We start from the raw sequence: 19,359 nt of genomic DNA, 5'->3' as shown, positions 1-19,359 counted from the left end.
GCTGAAACTTTACACAAAACATGACCCTGTGCACCGGAAGTTGATATGATTATTTAAAAAATCCAAAACTTTATTAACCACACGGTAATGTACAAACACAATACAAAAAGTCAATTCTACCCATTTCTGTCAACTCCTCCATTAACTCATCTATCATTTATAAACTCATTCAATCAAACCATTAGCACAACACTTCTTCATTCATATACCTGTTAAAATATTTAATTGGTAGCAGTATTGAGGAAAAATCTAATAAACTAACCATAAAACACAAGCAGAAACATTATACAACACAAACAAAGATATAATACAGAAATTAAGAGAGAAAATAAATTAATACATCTTAAAAATATAAAACATAGTACATAAATATGATAACAAAAATGAGTGTAGAGTCATTCTTATACGATGTGTAATGTGCAATTCATATCCTTTATTTTATTTTAAATTGAATTTATTATGATGCTGTTTTTACACAGGTTGAAAAAATAATGTATGTTAATCTATTAACGTCACACATGTTTGGCACGTGAGGCTTTCTATAAATAATGTGATGATGCTGCCAGGACATATTTGAATGTTGCAGATAAGTCTGGAGAAGGAGCCTGGATTATACAATGGAAAATGTTAATCAAATGTGCCTGTGCACTTTAAATTAGGTGTGTCAAAGGGTCACATCCATCCCACTAGATAACTGAATTGCAGAAAAGTAATTCAAATTTTTCTGCTGCTCTTGAGTTTTTTCCCCACCCTGAACAGAATACAAGTCTCTGAAAAAAAGCACACTGTGGTCATTTTTAAACCATTCATATATAGAACATTGTGCAAAATGTTGCGAATCAGCAGCTTCTGTGCAAAATAATCTGACAAAAACTGAGATGTTATATTGCAAATTGAAATTGCACTCATTTTTCACAGTAAATAGATGATTTACTATAATAAAGATATAATATGTATATAGCCTATATTATTTCTAGGTCAGTATTCGATAGTTTTACTGGTCTGGCCCACTTGAGATCAAACTGTCAGTGTGGCCCTTGAACTAAAATGACTTTGACACCCCTGCATTGTAAATAGTTTGTACTGTGTAACACATCAGCAGATGGCGATAATGCAACATTTATGGATGACGACCACCGTAAAACAAAACTGAAGAAGAAGAGAAAAAGCCAGCTGAGGACAGAGCTGCATCAGAAATTAATTTTCAGCGTATTGGTAGAGCAATCTTATAATTTCTTTATATAATTAGCCTGTATTCAAAAACACAAGGTACATATCTTATCGCTGTCTGTGGAGGGCAGCATTACTTCTCCGTGTCCAGCCTACCGGAAACTCATTAGCAGAAGAAGAACAAGCACCGCCGCAGCACCGACGGCCTTCAGACGGACGGACGGTCGGTGATGAGGAAGAAAAGTCGTCTTACAGGAGGAACAGTGGGACGGAGAACCATACTTCAGCTTTCACCACCAGGGCTCCGCAGTGGGAACACCGGAGAGAGAGAAGAAGGAGTCTCGGGATCAGATGGTGATTAAGTTTTTAGAAACGTGTTAGCTTAGTAGCTAAATGCTAAATGCTGGAGGAGTGAAGAGTGGGCCCAGAGGACTAAAAGACACTTTTTTATGTAACTGCGGTGTCTGAATTAGTTCGTGTATGATATGCATATACGTTGGTTATTAAATATGTTTACATTAACTCACAGTCGGAAACCAAGAAGTACATTTTTCGTACAACGTGAAGCTAAGGCTAACAGAGCGACGAGTAGCCAGAGCGCTAAGCTAGCATTATTAGCCTGTTGTTATTTTGCTGGCCTGCCAAAATGCGATTAGCACAAACTGTTAGGCCAGTCAACCCAAATGTGATTGCAGTCACTTATAACGTTACGTCTGGCTTATTATATCTTGAAATGATGCGTTGTTCAGTTCAACATCATTAATCTCTGATGCTAATTCTGGGTTAATGTGGCAATGTTGTTATTTTAGCTCACTGCTTTTGTAACTCGATGTTAACCTTGGCTGTCGTTGTTTTGCAGACGAACAGGAGGCTGATTCAAATAGATTTGTGAGAGAAAGACACACCAACATGAAGGCTCCCACAGTGAAGGCAACAGGTAGCAAATTAAAGCTTGTTGTGTTTGTCAGGCTGTTGAGCTTCTCGAAGAAGAGAAAAAAAAGCAATTTAACTAAACAACATGTTTTTTTGTCCACCTGAAGAGGGCTTGTCCCTGCTTGGAGCTTATGAAGATAGTGATGAAGAGGATGCTGAAGACTCCCAGCGTTCAACTGCAACTTCTCAACACAATCAGTCCGCAGACATTGACAGTACATTGGCCAATTTCATGGCTGTGAGTATGATTTGCTGCATATTGTAATCATCTGCCTTAGTCTATTGATTTGGATTATTAATTGTGCTATTTCAATTATATCTTTTAAGAAGTATAGTTACAGTGTTGGTTTTCTTCCTGGGATTAGCATTGCAATGATAGGTGTTACTTTTGTTATGGGAAGTGCTTGAAAGACAGTGGTTCATTCTTGGGACATAAATATGTTTTTGGCAAAATATTCATTATGTATCTCTCTCTCCCCCCCCCCCCCCCCCCCCCACACACACACACACAGGAAATCGATGCAATCACCACTCAGCCAAGTTCAGATGATGTGACAACTCATCCTTCAACCCCAGCTGGTGCTCCACCAAAACCTGATGCCAATACACCGCAATCAGCTACCAGTGAAGGACAGAATCAACAAAGCACAGAGTTTGAATACAATACTCAGGACTCATTAGCTGGAGGTAAGTGTTTATAGTACATCAGGAAAATTCTTGCACAGTAATTATTATTATTATTTTTTTTTAATGAAGCACCAACTTATGTGAAGAAACATGAGCCACTTATGTTATTGATCAAAACTAATGAATACTTTGGAGTACAACTTAACAGTACTGATGAGTCATTTGCCAAATGAGCTGCTTTGATATTGAACTCTACCTCCCGAATTTTGGTGAAATTGTGCTCCCACTTTCTAAATAGCCACACATTATTCAAGTCATACAGGATATAATAAATAATAATAATACTTTATTTATATAGCACCTTTCAAAAACAAAGTTCACAAAGTGCTTTGACAGACAAGGCAAGACACACAACATAGAGAGAGGTAACAAGACTGGCATTGACAGGATGAGAGTAGAGGACAATGGAATACAGTGGGAGATAATGAGAATGTAAAAAGACAGTAACAATAAGCAAAATGAACAGACAAGCAGATGACATCACATAAAAGCTAGTCTGTAGAAGTGAGTTTTGAGTAGTGATTTAAAAGAAGATACTGAACGTGCAAGCTTTATTTCCTCAGGCAGGTTGTTCCAAAGCTGAGGGGCCCTTATGGCAAAAGCACAGGCCCCTCTAGATTTCATACTTTGGAACAACCAGAAAGGCCCCACCCGAGGATCTAAGGCTGCGGGCCCGCTCATAGGAAGTCAACATGTCAGTTATGTAGCTTAAATATATAGTTAAAATTGAGAAAGATATTTTGTTGCAAGTAAGAAATAGTGCTTAATGTGCCACCTAAACTATGCTCTGTTGTTCTGATGCATCTCGTATGTATGCTTTTATTCCAGTGGGTGTGGAAATGGGGGATTGGCAGGAGGTATGGGATGACAACTCTGGCTGCTATTACTACTGGAACACTCTGACCAACGAGGTGTCCTGGGAGCTGCCTCACTATCTAGCTGATCAGGTGCAAAGCCTGACACAGTATGCCAACAGGTATGAGTTACAGGCAGACCCAGCCCAGAATATGATCTCAGCTTTGTGAGATTGTCTGAAGTGCACATTTTCAAGCTTCATTGTATTGTCTCCAGTACAGAAATGTAGATAGTATTTAAAGTAACATGTATAATTCCTTTGTTGCTCTAGTGTCAATGGCAATGGTACAGCTCACACAGGCTACTACGCAGATGAAAAGGCTGCATCTGCTGCAGCCCCAACATCAGTGAAAGAGACCAAAGTGAAGGTACATCTATAGAAGTCCAATGTGAATTAAGTCAATATGATTCATGGTGCCAAAAAGATCTTTATTCTGAGCTTTATATCACTTTTGTATTTTGTCTAAAAGGAGGTAATAGAGAGTGTCGTAGGTCTCACAAGTGAAGAGGAGGAGCGCCGTGGAGTGGCTGCAACTCTGCTTGGTCCTCTGATCCCCTCTGAAGTGAAAGATGCAGAGGAAAAATGGAGAAAAAGACTGCTCAAAGGTCTGGATGAGCCTGAAAACAGTGTAGATTCTGACGGAGAAGGTGCTTGCCCTGCAGGATCACCCTCTACCCCTCTGCGAGACTCCGATTCAGTCCCCACTGTTGAGAAGGATCTTGCCGTCAAGAAGCAGTCTGGAGACAACTCAGATGTTGAGGAGGAGACGGAGGAAGACACCATGGAATTGGAAATGGCTCTGGAGAGGAAAAAGGTGGGTTTTAAAGTTATTTCTTCAGTTTGCATCTCTGGTAACAGAAAGGAATTACATTCCAGTTGTCCTTTAATGTACAGCAGCAGTATTTTAAAACTAGCTGCAAATGTTAATGTCAGTGTGACCTGACTCTAACTTTTAGGCTGAGCTCCGGGCGCTCGAGGAGGGTGATGGTAGCGCAGGGGGCTCCAGTCCTTGTTCTGAGACAAGCCAAGAAGCTTCTGTTTCTCGTGGTCTGGTGAAGAAAAATCGCTGGAAAACTGCTTTCCCCAACGCTGCCAGTCCTGACTCTAACAGTAGGAGCTCAGACGTGCAGGAGAGCACAGAGACAGGTGAGCCAGCATTATTATGAACTTGCTAGCGGAGACAAGGGGTAAATACAGTTCCCACATACTAAAATGTCCCTCTCATGTGTCCTGTAGCAGCACTACCGAAGGTGCTAGAGAGTGTTGTAGAAGCAGAGGACAAGGAAACAGACAACTCTGAGGAGAAATCAGCTTCAAAACCTCCGGCAAAAGAAGAAGTGGAAACGCCTGAGCTCAGGGTAACGACATATTTACTTATTAATATCAGTCCTTACTTGATTCTTATTTTAAGACTTTTGGTTTTAAATGCTGGATAAATGTAGTTTCAGATTGGAGAACTAGCCAACACCCTGACCAGCAAAATGGAGTTCCTGGGGATAAACAAGAAGGCGATCTCAAACTTTCAGCTGCTTCTGCTACAAACTGAGGTGAGAAGATGAACGGTTCTCTCTCTAAGCAATGTTATCCTAGCTTCCAGTTGTAGCTATCTCAGTGCTACAGTTTTAAAATATTTAACGCTTCATTTTTCTCCATATCATTTTGCACACAGCCATTTGGCAGTACTTAATATTTAAAATTCTCATTATAATACATCCTGTGACGTCATTCTCAAATTTATTATAATTACTCTTCCTGTGTTACTCATCAATCTTGTGGCTCTTGTGTCTGAGCTATGTGTCTCTTCTCTATGCACCCACTTCCCTCTCTGTCACTTCAGGTATCTAACTTTTCTCCCTCTCTTTTCTGTTTCACCCCAGACACGGATTGCTGACTGGAGGGAAGGCGCACTGAATGGGGTCTATCTCCGTCGCAGGCTGCAGGAAGCTGCCGAACACATAAAATATTACGAACTTAACGCCGCCCCTAAAGGCTGGTCCTGCCACTGGGACAGGTACGCGCTCCTTACCTTTCACATCTCTAAACTCCCTCGTCCCCCACAAATCTTACCGTGTGACTACACCCCCCTCAGTGCCGAGGTTGCAGACTTTGTTACATGACTTGGGGAGAAGCTTAAACCAGTACGAAACGGATCAAAATACAAACCAGAAGCAGACTCTTCAGGTTTTCTGTGATGCAATCCTGGCACTGTGCCTTTCACGTACTGATAAGGGAGCGTCCACTCTGGGCCAGCCTGCTTCCTGTTAAATATACCTGCCACAGACTGTGGGGGCATTTGTAGACTGATTTTGGGTCCAGTCAGTGGAAAAATATGGGAAGGGGAGGTATAGTAGGAAGGTTGGTTGCGTGGGAGAGCTTTGTACTTTACAGGACTACAGCCCCCAGAATGCAATGCAGACAGAGTGATGCCCTGGAAGCAACGAGTGTCACGCATCAAATAAAAGGTGAAGATGGAGCTTTGACGGGAATCCAGCAGGTCAGACCAACTCTATTTCATGTCTTCCTGTTTTTTTATTTTCTTGATTGAGAGAAAATGTTTCAGATCTAAAACAAGTTGACTGTGTGCTTGTTGTTTTCTGATATATGGTTGTTGTTGTTGTTGTTATGATGATGATGATGATGATGGGTGCTTCCTCCCTGGCGTCTTCCTGTGTCTGGGAGAGAATGGTTGTCTATAAAGGAACATGTATGACAACCATGGTGTGAGCTGCTGAATGCTACTTTCAGGACCTAGAGATGATTGGTTTTTACTTTATTTGCTTTTGAGAGCAAGGTGGGTTCCTTATCCACGACCTTAATCATTCTCTAATCGGACCCTTCTTTTGGATGGCTAAAGTCGCTGTCCATACCAACACTCCTGCCCCTTACTATGGTCATTATGTCCACTCCCTTGCCCCACTGTCCCAGGGTATCATGCCACTCAACCAGTTGCAAGGCCGGCCATTGAGACTCTTGTCTTCTATCTCTGTTGTCCCACTCTGTAGAGAGCACAGGCGGTATTTCTACGTGAACGACCGGACCAGTGCCTCCCAGTGGGATTTCCCAACAGAAGAAGACAAAGAGGAGGACCTGAAAGGCAATCAATCTTCCAGCCAAGGGTACAGCAAAACATCATCTGCATCCGCTGGTGGACCCACAGGTCAGTAACGTTTTTAGAGGGTTAGAATCAGAAAGCTCTTTGTATATTAATGTTCAGTGAATATTCTTGCATAATAATTTGACAAAATGCTGTCATCACTAATATTCCACATTATGACATTTTTAAACATAGGATCTACCTCGGTTGCCCCACCAACAGCACCTCCTCAGCCCAGTGCATCATCGTCATCATTTTGGTCCCCGTCTCAGCCTCCTCTTCCTGACAGCCCACCTCCACCTTCAAACTATCCCCCGCCTCCGCCTCTCCCCCCAGGCTCACCACCTCCACCTCCTCCCCCCCCTGACAGTGATGGGGAGATCATGGAGGTGGAGATGGAGATGGATGATGATAATGACGGGGAGCCTCCGGCCCCTGGAACTGAGGAAGATGGCAGTGGGAGGCCTCCTTTACCTCCTGGCATTGCTAGCACAAAGGTACATGTCTTTTTCAGATGCATGCACTCCTGTTATTTTTACCCCTTAATGCTGTTTTGTCTATAAATCCATCTTTGTTATATTTCTTGTCATTGGAACAGGTTGTGGAGTCTACAGGACCTCTGGGGAAGGGGCAAAAACGTAAAGCCAGTCAGCTAAACAAAGCCATAACTATTGGCAGCAGTGCGATCCTCTACACCCAGCCTGTTGCCAGTGCAGGTAAAAAAAAAATCTTAAATATATTACTACATTACATTTACAATTAGTCATATATTGATGGGAAAAAACATGCTCATTTGCATAAACAGTATGACTTTTGAGATACACACACCACATGACACATCTATTGAAACAAGACTAGACCCCAATCTCAGTTTCAAACCTACAGCCTGAACCCTCACAGAGCAAGATGATGGTGATGGCCTCGCTTTAGATTATAAATCTTAAGGAACAATTTAGAAGTCATCCTTATGTTGTGATGGCCGTCACAAGTTTTAAAGATCAAAACACTTGAATTTGTTCGCTAGTACCCCAGATACTGTGAAGTCTGGGGTTGCCACCTTGTGCAGTATTTATAAAGGGCTCCAGGTATCTATCGTGCAGCTTTTGGCACTTTTCCACTACACAGTTCCAGCACGACTTGGCTGGGCTCGACTCGCCTCGTGGTTTTTTTGCGTTTCCACTAGGGATAGTACCTGGTACCTGGTACTTTTTTAGTACCGTGTCGAGTCGAGCCAAGTAGTGCTAGAACTGTATAGTGGAAAAGCGCCATTTGAGGCAGCTGCTGAGACAGGCTGGAAGTGTCCCTTGTGTTATGGCAGGGTTTTTTGTGTTTCATGTCAGGCCTCATAGAGCATGTTTAAAAGAAAAACAAACAAAAAAAGATATTTATCATTTGTCATATTGTTATAAGAATTCAGGTTGAATTGTACCAGAAATGTAATAAATCAATAACTGTAGCATTCTTCTTCGTCTGTAGCTCCCATGGTGGCAGCAACAGCCTACTGGGGTGTGCCAGTTCCTGCCCCCATAGTCCCTTCTGAACCTCCCCTCCCACCTGTCCCAGCCCTACCCCCCCAACCACCACTACCACCACCACCTCAGCCACCCGTTGAACCTCCTGCAGGTAAAAGTCTGCCCACGGACAAGACCAAGAAAACCAAAAAGGATAAGGTAAACATTGGAGTTGACTTTTTACATTACAGTACATACATTAGAAAAACATCTATTTAAATACCTCCTTATATTCAGTATTATTATCTACCTGGACTCATTTTCCTTAGTTGGATATTTTTCTTTTTGTAATCCAATGCTTGAATATCACATAAAAAAAGAACCTGTAGTGTAATTTAATGTTCTCTCTTGACACACTACTCTTCCTGTCTCTCATTGAAGAAGAGTAAGACCAAAATGCCTTCCCTGGTGAAGAAGTGGCAGAGCATCCAAAAAGAGTTGGAAGAGGAGGAGAAGGACAGCTCCAGTGATGAAGACCGAGACCAGCTCAACAAAAAGAGCATTGAGGACTGGAAGCAGCAGCAGCTTACAACGTAAGTTGCTATAGTGTTTGCATCCCTCACCCTTCTCTGAATAGAGTAAACATCCATTTCTTTAATATATATTTCATAGAACGGTTTCTTATATTTTTTCTTTGGCAATGCTTCACTCTTGTAATTGTTGGGACTGTTTTCAATTCTCCAGAGGAAAAGCGTCAAAGAATGCCAACTTTGAAGCACTTCCTGACGACTGGCGGAATAGACTGAAGAAGAGGAAGCTGATGAATAGCACGTAACATCCGGGCTTGGTCATAGCCAACTTAATCAAGGAATCAATGTTTTTTTTATATCTATTCCAACCATTACCATGAGGTCATCCTTCCTTCCCCAGCTTAGGTTTTGGTTAAGGATTGATGGAGACATTTAGAGGCCCTTACATGGCAGGCCATTCACCAGAGGGATTTGAATGTCCTTTTCCTGTTTTTTGTAGCCACAAATGTAAATGTGCCAAATGTCTTTTGAGTTCCTCAAAAATACATCATCATCTTGTATAGACTCCATGTAGACAACCACCACAGTTTGTTTGGAGGGATTGTCTATTTTAATTAGCATTTTTACAAATGTGTACATAAAATGTATAATGGGATAAGCCATGTTTTTGGGAGGGGAGGGAATGTCTCTGAATGTGTACATTTTGTAAAAAGTTATTAAACTGTTTTTTCAAAGTTATTCTTCTTTGTTTTGATGTCTTTGTTGAATACATAGTGTATGGTTGAATATAAATAAATAGATAGTAGGGCGCAATGCTAAAACACTGAGTTGCATTCACAGAATTAAACCGGCATTTATTCATTCACTCTCCACTTCAATGAAGCGCTCCAACTGCGTCAATGACGGAATCCCCATGGTAACCGCGCTGTGTTGTTGAGGCAATCGGTTACCTAGCAACATGTAACCTCGTGAATGAGTTCCACTTGTTGCAGTTTGTTGCTCGTACATTTATAAGAAGACTATTGAAATTTAGTTAAAGTAGTGTCGTTTAGATGTAAGCGAGGTAAGTTTCTGCCAGACGTGGATAATAACCTACAGTCTATGATAATAACCGCCAAATACTATCGTTGAACCAGGGGAGGACAGCGTGGTAACAAATGACAGAATGTTTACAACACACGACAAAGCTTGTTAGCATTGCCGAGTGCGAATGAGAGTTGTTTAAAGTTGACTTTAAAGGTGAAATAATGATTTGAAGACGCGCTAAACGTGGGCTGAGCAAACTAGGTGAAACGTTAACTGTTCTATTGAATAGCAAAAGAGACTTCATCGAAAATTTCCCATTTGGGCAGAGAGACAGTCGGAGATGCCTGTTGGAGATCCAATTCCCACTACTCCTCATGTGAGTTTGGTCGTTATTTTGCATTTCTTTCAGGCTGCAAAGGGTACAAATGATCACATCAGTTATTGTTGGCCAGTATCCAGTATTGCTAATATTTGCCTATGTTGTATATAACCTTAAATAGCTTTCAAGTGAACAACAGAATAAGAGTTTCTCCTGAAAAAGTTAAAAGCCCCCCTCCACTCAGCAATAGGTTTTTCCTTCTTGTTTCTACAGTTTTGTGTTTGAGCTTCATTATGCTGAACGACGTGCGTGCAGGGTTTGACATTAGAGAGCTGTTTGCACATTCATCTGTTGAAAGTGGAAAGTGTTTCTGAGCTCCATGGAAATCTGATTTTAAAGTGTGGACCTACTAGCATGATTTGTGATATTTAGTTTGGAGCTATCCTGGTCTACGCCCCTAGTGCACAAACCTTGATAATAGGCTTCATCTATTCTGTGAAGTAGTCAAGCTTTTGTAATTAAATATATTTTTCATATTTGTAGACTCACTTTAATGGTTGTAATATGGTAATTTACACTTTTTTGTGGAAAATGAGACACAATATTGTTCCAGTTTTTTAAAAACATACTTTAATATATGTCTCAAGGGGATCTTTAAATATTATGAGATGTGAAGAGCTTCATCTGTTCTGTTGCTTGCATTTGTTGGAAGACTCACATTCATAATGTCTGATAATCACATGTTGTTGCATGATGGTAACGTCTGTTTGTTAGAGGGGGTTTAGTTTAGGTTTGTGGTTATTCCATGTAACAAGAGTAGCCGAGAATATACAGTTCTGATTTGGAAAGCAGGAAACAAGACTGATGACTTATATTTTCCCAGTCAGGCTGAGAAATCATCAACCATGGCTGTCTCTGCTATCAGGAATTGGTGGAACTCCTACCAGATGGACAAATCTGACTCTGACAACACAGATGAAGACGAGGAGGAATTAGCAGAGAGGAGGCAGTGTAAGCTATTTTCCACATTGGCATTTGGATTAAGTGTGTGTTTAGTGTATTTAGAATTAATTTCATGAGATGTGAGTGTGAAAGTTTTAAAATAACTTGACTAAGATCAGTATGTTGTTATTCTGCCTGATTTGATACCTGATTCTGCTGGCCCATTTACTGTAGTGTACACTTGTGCTTGTGGAGGTACCAATTGGGTTGGCCTGTTGGGTTAACAGTTCAAAAAAGTGGGAGATTTGCTCAACATTGAATGGATGTGTTGGATTTCACCCATATAGTGCCAACCCATTAGTTTTTAAACTGGAGGTCCTTTGTGACACAGATAACTACAGCAATCAGGTCCAGTATAATCCTTTGGTCAAATGAACAAGCTTGTTTTGTCTAGGTGAGGCTGACCTGATGAAAAATTTAAACTCATAATGTATCAATGAATGAATAGGAGCATAAAAGAAGAGTTAATTGACAGTGATTCATGTCCCCACTCAGTATCCATAGACTTATGTGAGACACTGCGGACGAGGCAGCTGCTCATAGACTTTGATGGCAATCGACCTATTTTGAGTCTCAGGGCACCACTGGACCTGGTTAACTTCCCATCTGTCTCCCGCCCCCGTTGGCCCACAGAGTGTGAAGTCATCAGCGACGTTATACATCATATAGGTAATGTTAAATATTATTTAGACCTTTACATTATCATGTATGTTACTGATATGCACAAAGGGTGTTTTGTAAAAAGAAAGGAACAAAACATACAATCAAAACAAAGTTGAAAATGTTCATTTTAACACCTATTACATTTTTAAGCATTATTGTGTTATAGAGTGGGAGCCCCCAGAGCCAGAGCCTTTCTACCAGCCCACAGGACATGAGAGAACACCCATGCCTGCTGGAGAGGAGAGGGGGAAAGTGGTATACTGCATAGACCATGGTAAATTCAATACACCAAAAGCAGAATTCACTTCTTTTATTGCACCGCCAGGTTACATGGTATGGTTATGCAGAACAAGATGTCTTTACGTTAGTGTCTCTGTGTCAACAAATGCTTTTGAATGTAAGATCATGAACCTGGACTGCAAACTCACCCTTTAACAACTCTTTGATGCTTGAGTTGCTTATTTCATGTTGATATCACCACCTGGTTGTTGCTGCAGTCTTTGTTCTCCTTTTATATATCACTGGATTATGGTGGGCCAGTAAGAAGCCTCAGTGTCTTCCTTCAACAGTGTTACACCAGATGTAAACAATTACTAATGTTCGAGCTCTGAACGACAATGAAGAAGTCAGTTTTTATTAAAGGTTGTTTTTTTGACCAATTTCCATTCAATATATGAACCCTTTTTCCTGTTGTTCTCACTCTTTTAAGCCACTAAGCATCCGTTTTTCACCTGCTCTCGTGTCGGAGGATCCAGGGGGCCCATTAAGAATGCCACATTTTATGACACCAATCAAACAGACTTTCCCCTAGAGTTTGAGTCGAGATTTGAGAGTGGGAACCTTCAGAAGGCTGTGCAAGTGTGAGTCTTTACAGTGATACAGGTTTTCAACAATTTAATTTAGTTTTTACTGCAGCTTTTGGTTAAGTTACTCTCTCTTTATCCCTCTGTTTATATTTCTACCCTCTCCAGAGGTGTCTATGACTATGAGCTCACCCTGCGCACAGACATGTACACCAGAAAGCACACACAGTGGTTTTACTTCAGGGTCAGGAACATGAAGTCTGGAGTGACCTACCGCTTCACCATCGTCAACCTGATGAAGAGCAGCAGCCTGTATTCTCAGGGGATGAGACCACTCCTCTACTCTGAGAGGGCTGCCAAGGAGAAAGGTGTTGGATGGCAACGAACTGGCTCTAATATCAGATACTACCGCAACTACAAACAGGTAGGTGGCTCGGTATTAGTTCGATACCAACAGTCTAATGTTTTAGGCAAAGTTAAAGTAAAACAACGCATTTATATTTGCTAGCCTATGTCCAAATTTTCTAACAGCAATCATTTTCAGTTTATGTGAGAAAGGAATTAAATTTGACTTCAGATCATTTGAAGCTGTTTCGAATCTGTAATTCATATCAGTGAGCATTTATTCATCTTTATGTCTAGCTGCAAAGCTGTGTTATCACTACAGGATAATGCAGGTAAAAACACATTTATTACCTTGATATTTTACCTTAAGAATGATTATTTTTATGTATTCAAGCAGTGAACTCTTCTGGGCCTAAGCAAGAGAACAAGGGAAGGGGACTGAATGGACCTCTCGGGCTATAAAATTTGTTATTGCTGTCAGAAAACCTCACTTGCTTAAAATACTTTATGCTTTTCTGGTTTTTATTAACCTGAACACTATGCAGTGCTGTAAATGAAAAGACAGTGACTCAAGACCTTAAATGAAGGAACAAGGATGTTATTTTAATGAATGTTTTGTAAATTGAAACATGCAGAGAATGTTGTGGTCCTTTAGCACACCTTGCATAAGATCAGAACAGCATAACTTCACAAAATTAGGATCATCATTTTTAAAGGCTCACTTTAATAGCCTCATCTCTGTCTCCCTTTCTCTGTTTAGAATACAAAGGACAACAACAACGACACCATCGCCCTGTACTCACTCACATGGACTCTCCAGTTCCCGCATGAATCAGACACTTGTTACCTGACCCACTGCTACCCCTACACTTATTCACACCTGCAGCGCTATCTCAGGCACATTTCCTCTGATCCAGCAGTTGCGTCATACTGTAAGTTGCGGGTGTTGTGCCACAGCCTTGCTGGGAATGCAGTGTATGTGGTGACAATAACGTCCCGGGGGGCCAGCAAAGTGGAGGGCAAGACCAAAAAAGCTGTGGTGGTGACGGCCCGAGTGCACCCTGGAGAAACCAATGGGTCCTGGATGATGGAGGGGTTCCTGGACTTCCTGCTTGGGGACTCAGCTGATGCTCAACTACTCAGGGACACTTTTGTTTTTAAGGTTAGAAGTTCAAGCTCTCAGTCTCCAATCTGCTTTATTAACATGATTACTGTGCTTTTATATATTTCAGTTTATTATTATATTATATGTGTTAATAGTAATTTATGAAGTAGATTGTGGATGAATAGAACGATAAGGTTGTCTTGTGTGCTAATGTATGTAGTAATTCTCCATACTGCTATCAAACAATGTCAAACACAGAAATAGAGACATTTCTGCAGAATTAAATAATTTTTTGGATACTTACTTTGGTAGTTTCTGCTTTTATCTATTGTTTTGCCTCTTTTGTGCTGCAGGTGGTGCCCATGCTGAACCCAGATGGTGTGATAGTGGGCAATTACCGCTGCTCTCTGGCAGGCAGAGACCTCAACAGAAATTACAAGACATTGCTCAGGGATTCCTTTCCTTGTGTTTGGCACACCTACAACTTGGTGGAAAAGTGCGACAGGACACATCTACATCTTAAAATTTTGTGGCAATTTAGTGTTTTCAGTAGTTTTTTCTGTCTTTCTTTTTTCCCAGTTTATGTAAATAATTCATATGTATATTTGTCCAGTAAATTATTAGGATTGTACAGGTCAGGTGTTTTAAGGCTATTTTATTTATTAATTCAAGCGCCCCCCCCCCCCCCCCCCCATAAATAGTATGAACAGTAAATGGCATTTCTGTACATATCTTGTATATTTTGTGTAATATGCCAGTAGGATCCTACAATTCTTAGGATGATAAGAAAATGATTGGATGGACAGATACCAGATTAATGATATGATGCCATCACTTGGTACAAAGTTGATTTGGGCACATGGCAATGGCACACATTGTATTTGCATGTTCTCTGTCTCTTCATTTTTTCATAGGGAATACTGACAAATCAGAATCTATTCTGAATTTTACCCCTGTTATTCTGTATTTTCCCCAGGCTGATGGCTGAGACGGACGTAGTTCTTTACTGTGACTTTCATGGCCACAACCGTAAAAACAACGTCTTCATGTACGGTTGTAACAACCCAGGTGATGCTTCCCTGAAGCTTCATGAGAGAGTCTTTCCACTGATGATGAGTAAGAATGCCAGCAACAAGGTAAAACCACTGGTTTGACTTTGTTAAATCTATATTGATTGATATATCTATATTGAACATTTTTTCATTTTAATTTTCTTGCAAGCGCCTGCGAGCAGTGTACTGGATACAATGTTTACACACAACACATCTACTACTTCTACTACTTAATAGAGATTATGTTTTCCACTATATATTCCTTGGTATTTATTTACACATCATCACTTTCTTTAGTTCTCCTTCAAGAGCTGTAAGTTTCGGGTACAGAAGAGCAAAGAGGGAACAGGGCGAATCGCCATGTGGAAACTTGGCATCAGAAACAGCTATACGATGGAGGCCACCTTTGGAGGCTCCACTCTGGGTCAGTTTAGACTTCTGATTTTGCGTGTTTATACGTGTATGCTTGCATTTCTCGTGTATGAGAGTCTATCGTATGTTTGAATTAGGTGACAGGAGGGGAACTCATTTTACTACTCGAGACCTGAAGTCCCTGGGCTTTTGCTTTTGTGATAGCTTGCTGGACTACTGTGACCCTGACCCAACAAAGGTGAGATATTAAGCAGCATGTCTGATTTTCCATGGTCCAGAAAAAAAACCCTGGGTACTGTTTTTTTTAATGCTTGATTTTTTAACTCTGATATTCACATGAGTTTCTTTGTCTCCCCTGTGCATGTATTTTTCAGACGGCTTATTGTCTGACAGAACTGGCAGCATTGTTGAGAAAGGAGGTCAAAGAGAGGCTGGGCAAAGATTTGGGCGCTGACTGTAACTTCTCTGTCTCTGATTTGGAAACCAGGTATTTAAGTTTTGTTTATTTGTAATTAGAATGTTTTTACATTAAAATACAAATGCCAACCATGTTTGCAAAATATGGATAAACCTGAAAAAAGCTTTGCATTGTTCATTTTATTTACTGATAAACATACTGTACATCGAGATAATGCTCAGCTTTAGTACACATCATTTGTGCATGCCGTGATTAGTAATGGTATTGTGTCATTCAGCTTGAATGTCAACTTCTGGGGCAACTATTTTTTTTTGCTTTTACAGCACCAGTGGTTCAAATAGTTCAGATTCCGATGGACTCCCAGTTCATTTGGTCAACCAGCAGCAAACTGAGGTATCTCCAGCAGAATAATCGTTTAACACATATTAATGCTTTATTGTCTTTATGAGGTGAATATCATATTTGGATCATGGGATCCATTATAAAAAACAATTATGAAAAACGTGTCATGATGTGTCATTTTAGTATGTGCTGCTGCTCTCCTTCACAGCAAACTCCAGTGAAGAAGAAAAAGAAACGCTTGAGGAGTCGCAAAGAGAGAAACAGGCTGCACCCAGAGAGAGTAAGGAATAACAAACAGCCACAGGTTGTGCAAAACAGCATCAAACATATTGTAAGAGACAAAATAACGCATTAATCAGTGCACACATGTAACTGGTTAATGTGTTACTGACTTTAAACAAAGTCTGATGACTGAATGGTCTTCACAGGAGTCTAACCTTCACCATGACAACACAGTTAAAGAGAGTGCCAGAGAGAGGCCAGTTGAAAAACATAAGAAGAAATGGCAGGTATGAAGTAGAGTAGAGAGTTGAAGAAAGAAGTGAGAGGATTTCCTGAGCTGTTATTGATAATATTCCTTTGTTTGTGAAGGTAAACAATCCAATGAGAAAAAATGTGATTCCTGCTGCCACTGCTCAGCCTGGGGAGATCAGTCAGGTGACCCTGTGGCAGGGCTGTGAGCCTGTCAAGGTAAAGATGACCATACTGAGCCATCCAGATTCACTCACTCACCAAATACCCTTATACTCACCATATGTTTGGTAACCCACAATGACACATTATTGACTAGTTATACACATGTGATCACATACACCATCTCTTTTTTTTTTAATGATACAATGGGAATATGTATTTGCCAACCATTACCATGGCACCTAAAGCAAACTGATCAAAAATGTGATGTTTTGTGTTTCAGGGTGATTGTGTGGGAGACATGAAGCCTGCATACCTGCATCGCCGAGGAAAACCATGTCCACATCACAGCACATGCACAGCTATGTCAACTTGCACAGGTAACATACTCTGTATTTAGGAGACTCAGCCTTCCTAAAATTGTCTTTACATCCTTGTAGGGAATGGTTAATCCTGTTGCTTTTTTAACTTCTATATACAGAGGAGGTTTGGTAGAGACTTGTAAAACATTTGAAGTATTACTTTACACGCCCCATACATAGACAATCTCCTGCAGGTAAAGGCAGAAATATTTCAGCCATCAAGACATTAGGAGGTCTGGTGTTACTGAAACAGTGTGTTTGGCTTGCCTTCACAGAAAAGCCAGGGATGAACTCAGGACAGTGGAGATTCTCTTCTCAGCTGCTGCACCTAAGTGCTGTCCTTCCACCGAATTTCATACACTCCACACAGCAGCATCATCCCTGCCCCAGACAGTCCCTTGTTTCCTGTAAAGTTTTCAGAGGTTTGGTTTACATATGCAGTACTTCCAGATGGAACTGAATGCTACATCAGATTCATTTAAAAAAGTCAAAAGTTTTGTCATCTCTGTCAGTTCAAGCTGCCTTAGCTCTGTGTCTCATTTCACTCTTTCAGGGCTGCCACCCTCCGTTGCAGTGCCTTACAGGTACACCTCACTGTGAAATTGTACCCAGTGCTGAACTACTGTACTTGTTGAAGTATGTTCAGATCCAGCATGTTTTACATATCCTCTGTGGCAGGTCTCCCTCATCCATATTTGTCAAGATGACCCCAGACATTGTTCCAACTAAGCGCCTGCTGTCAAGCTTCACCACCGACAAGTTCAACAGCCAGCATATCTACAGAGAAAGAAATTATTTTCAGATGTCAGAACATTACTTTGTGCCTGAGGATTCGTCCACCTCACATGTTGACATAAACAAAACCAAACAGCAGACTGAGGAGCAGGAAAGAGATTCCCCAGAAGGTTGCCTTTTCATATGCTCTCATGTTATATAATTCATACTGAAAATATGATTTTTGTGGGGGCACAATTACAAAAGGATCCTTGATCACGTTTAGCTAACTTAATCTCTTGCTCTTCTTTACCTGACTGTTATTTATTTAGTTGGCTTGCCATTGTTGACATGTGTACCATTTGGAGAGCAGAACCAGAGAGATCTCACCCCTGACATCCCCCTGAGACAAGGTGAACCACACAGCAGTCTGTTTGTGCCTGCGCTGAGAGGCAGAGACCTACAAGGAAACAGGTTAATTCATTTTTATTGTAATTTCTCTTGATCACTTGGGTCACCTTTTGTCACTGATCCACCCATTCTCCATGTGTCTGTCAGTGTGTATCTCTTCATTCAATTCTTATGTTGCCATTCCAATTTGAAGACTGGGAAATAATCTGGTATGTTAATGATGTATGATATGGTCATCTTAATACGATGGTGATAAAAGACAAGCATTATGTATTATACCTATTTAATGTGTTCCATTTATTTTCTACATTTCTTCAGGGGGACTTTAGAAGACGGAAGGCAAAAGGGCAGTTTACCCCGTCTGTTAAAGACTTCAGGCTTCAAGAAGCTGGAACCTTCACGTCCACAGAATGTTGCCCTTGGTAGGCTTCAGGCTAAGGACATCAGGCAATATCGCTCTGAGGGAGAAAGCCTATTAAGTATGGCTCCTGAGGAGTCTATGATCACACGACCATCACAGTCTGCCCCACTGTAGGCAACAATATTTATAATGTGGGCTCTACATACTGATTTTTATTCTCTCTAGTCTCTGGCAAGTGAAGTGAACCTCTTCTGATGAATTAAGAGGGACATGTTTTTCACTAGAACTTAAACAGATATGCTGGGATATAATCACCCCATTCACAGATATCATGATGCAGGTCAAACTTGTCATATGGAAAGGAGAGAAATGAAATCCATTTGTAAAAGTCTGAAAAAGTACTTTCAAATGGCAATATTTGTTTGATGTTTAATTATATGTCTCCTTTAAACTTTTAATACAATTTTATAAAGTCTTTAGAAATTAATTTTTGTACAACATGAATGTTTATTTCCTACAATGTTGATATTGGTAAGGACAAGACTGATCATGACAAACCGTCATGCTTTGATTGTCAGAGTACAGCATCACAAAGTCTGTGATGGTGTACATTTGCTGCCCAATACATGATACATAGGCTGCTTGCAATGTAGATTTTATTTATTTGCAACACTGCAAAAACAATAATACAATGTACAATAAAATACAAA

General features: G+C 40.6%; 2 protein-coding genes across 2 annotated transcripts; both read left to right on the top strand.

The window, feature by feature from the left end:
* Nucleotides 1–1,161: 1,161 nt before the first annotated feature.
* fnbp4 (formin binding protein 4) lies at nt 1,162–9,142 on the top strand. The gene is made up of 17 exons (XM_053319239.1): nt 1,162–1,524; nt 2,030–2,107; nt 2,211–2,341; nt 2,616–2,790; nt 3,619–3,766; nt 3,917–4,013; nt 4,116–4,460; nt 4,603–4,792; nt 4,883–5,004; nt 5,089–5,193; nt 5,524–5,657; nt 6,649–6,803; nt 6,936–7,237; nt 7,339–7,456; nt 8,217–8,410; nt 8,633–8,784; nt 8,936–9,142. Exons 1-17 carry the CDS (start codon nt 1,401–1,403, stop codon nt 9,024–9,026), a joined length of 2,661 nt encoding a protein of 886 aa, XP_053175214.1. The 5' UTR covers nt 1,162–1,400; the 3' UTR covers nt 9,027–9,142.
* A 945-nt stretch (nt 9,143–10,087) lies between these two features.
* On the top strand, nt 10,088–18,823 carry agbl2 (AGBL carboxypeptidase 2). The gene is made up of 22 exons (XM_053319951.1): nt 10,088–10,123; nt 10,954–11,077; nt 11,564–11,737; nt 11,898–12,005; nt 12,441–12,591; nt 12,703–12,958; nt 13,640–14,041; nt 14,338–14,480; nt 14,961–15,120; nt 15,334–15,460; nt 15,546–15,646; nt 15,783–15,895; nt 16,150–16,228; nt 16,377–16,499; nt 16,597–16,677; nt 16,760–16,858; nt 17,085–17,181; nt 17,439–17,585; nt 17,717–17,747; nt 17,842–18,068; nt 18,210–18,351; nt 18,607–18,823. Exons 1-22 carry the CDS (start codon nt 10,088–10,090, stop codon nt 18,821–18,823), a joined length of 3,138 nt encoding a protein of 1,045 aa, XP_053175926.1.
* Nucleotides 18,824–19,359: the final 536 nt, after the last annotated feature.

Source organism: Scomber japonicus, chromosome 5, assembly GCF_027409825.1.
Source record: "Scomber japonicus isolate fScoJap1 chromosome 5, fScoJap1.pri, whole genome shotgun sequence".
Classification (NCBI taxonomy): domain Eukaryota; kingdom Metazoa; phylum Chordata; class Actinopteri; order Scombriformes; family Scombridae; genus Scomber; species Scomber japonicus.
This window is presented reverse-complemented; position numbering and strand designations above follow the sequence as displayed.

Coding starts and splice junctions, on each gene's coding strand:
- agbl2 (XM_053319951.1), top strand. CDS start 10,088: ATGCCTGTTGGAGATCCAATTCCCACTACTCCTCAT. Junction 12,959..13,639: donor ACTACCGCAACTACAAACAG/GTAGGTGGCTCG, acceptor TTCTCTGTTTAG/AATACAAAGGACAACAACAA. Junction 18,352..18,606: donor AGAGACCTACAAGGAAACAG/GTTAATTCATTT, acceptor ACATTTCTTCAG/GGGGACTTTAGAAGACGGAA.
- fnbp4 (XM_053319239.1), top strand. CDS start 1,401: ATGAGGAAGAAAAGTCGTCTTACAGGAGGAACAGTGGGACGGAGAACC. Junction 5,658..6,648: donor TGGTCCTGCCACTGGGACAG/GTACGCGCTCCT, acceptor CCCACTCTGTAG/AGAGCACAGGCGGTATTTCT. Junction 7,457..8,216: donor CCAGCCTGTTGCCAGTGCAG/GTAAAAAAAAAA, acceptor CTTCGTCTGTAG/CTCCCATGGTGGCAGCAACA.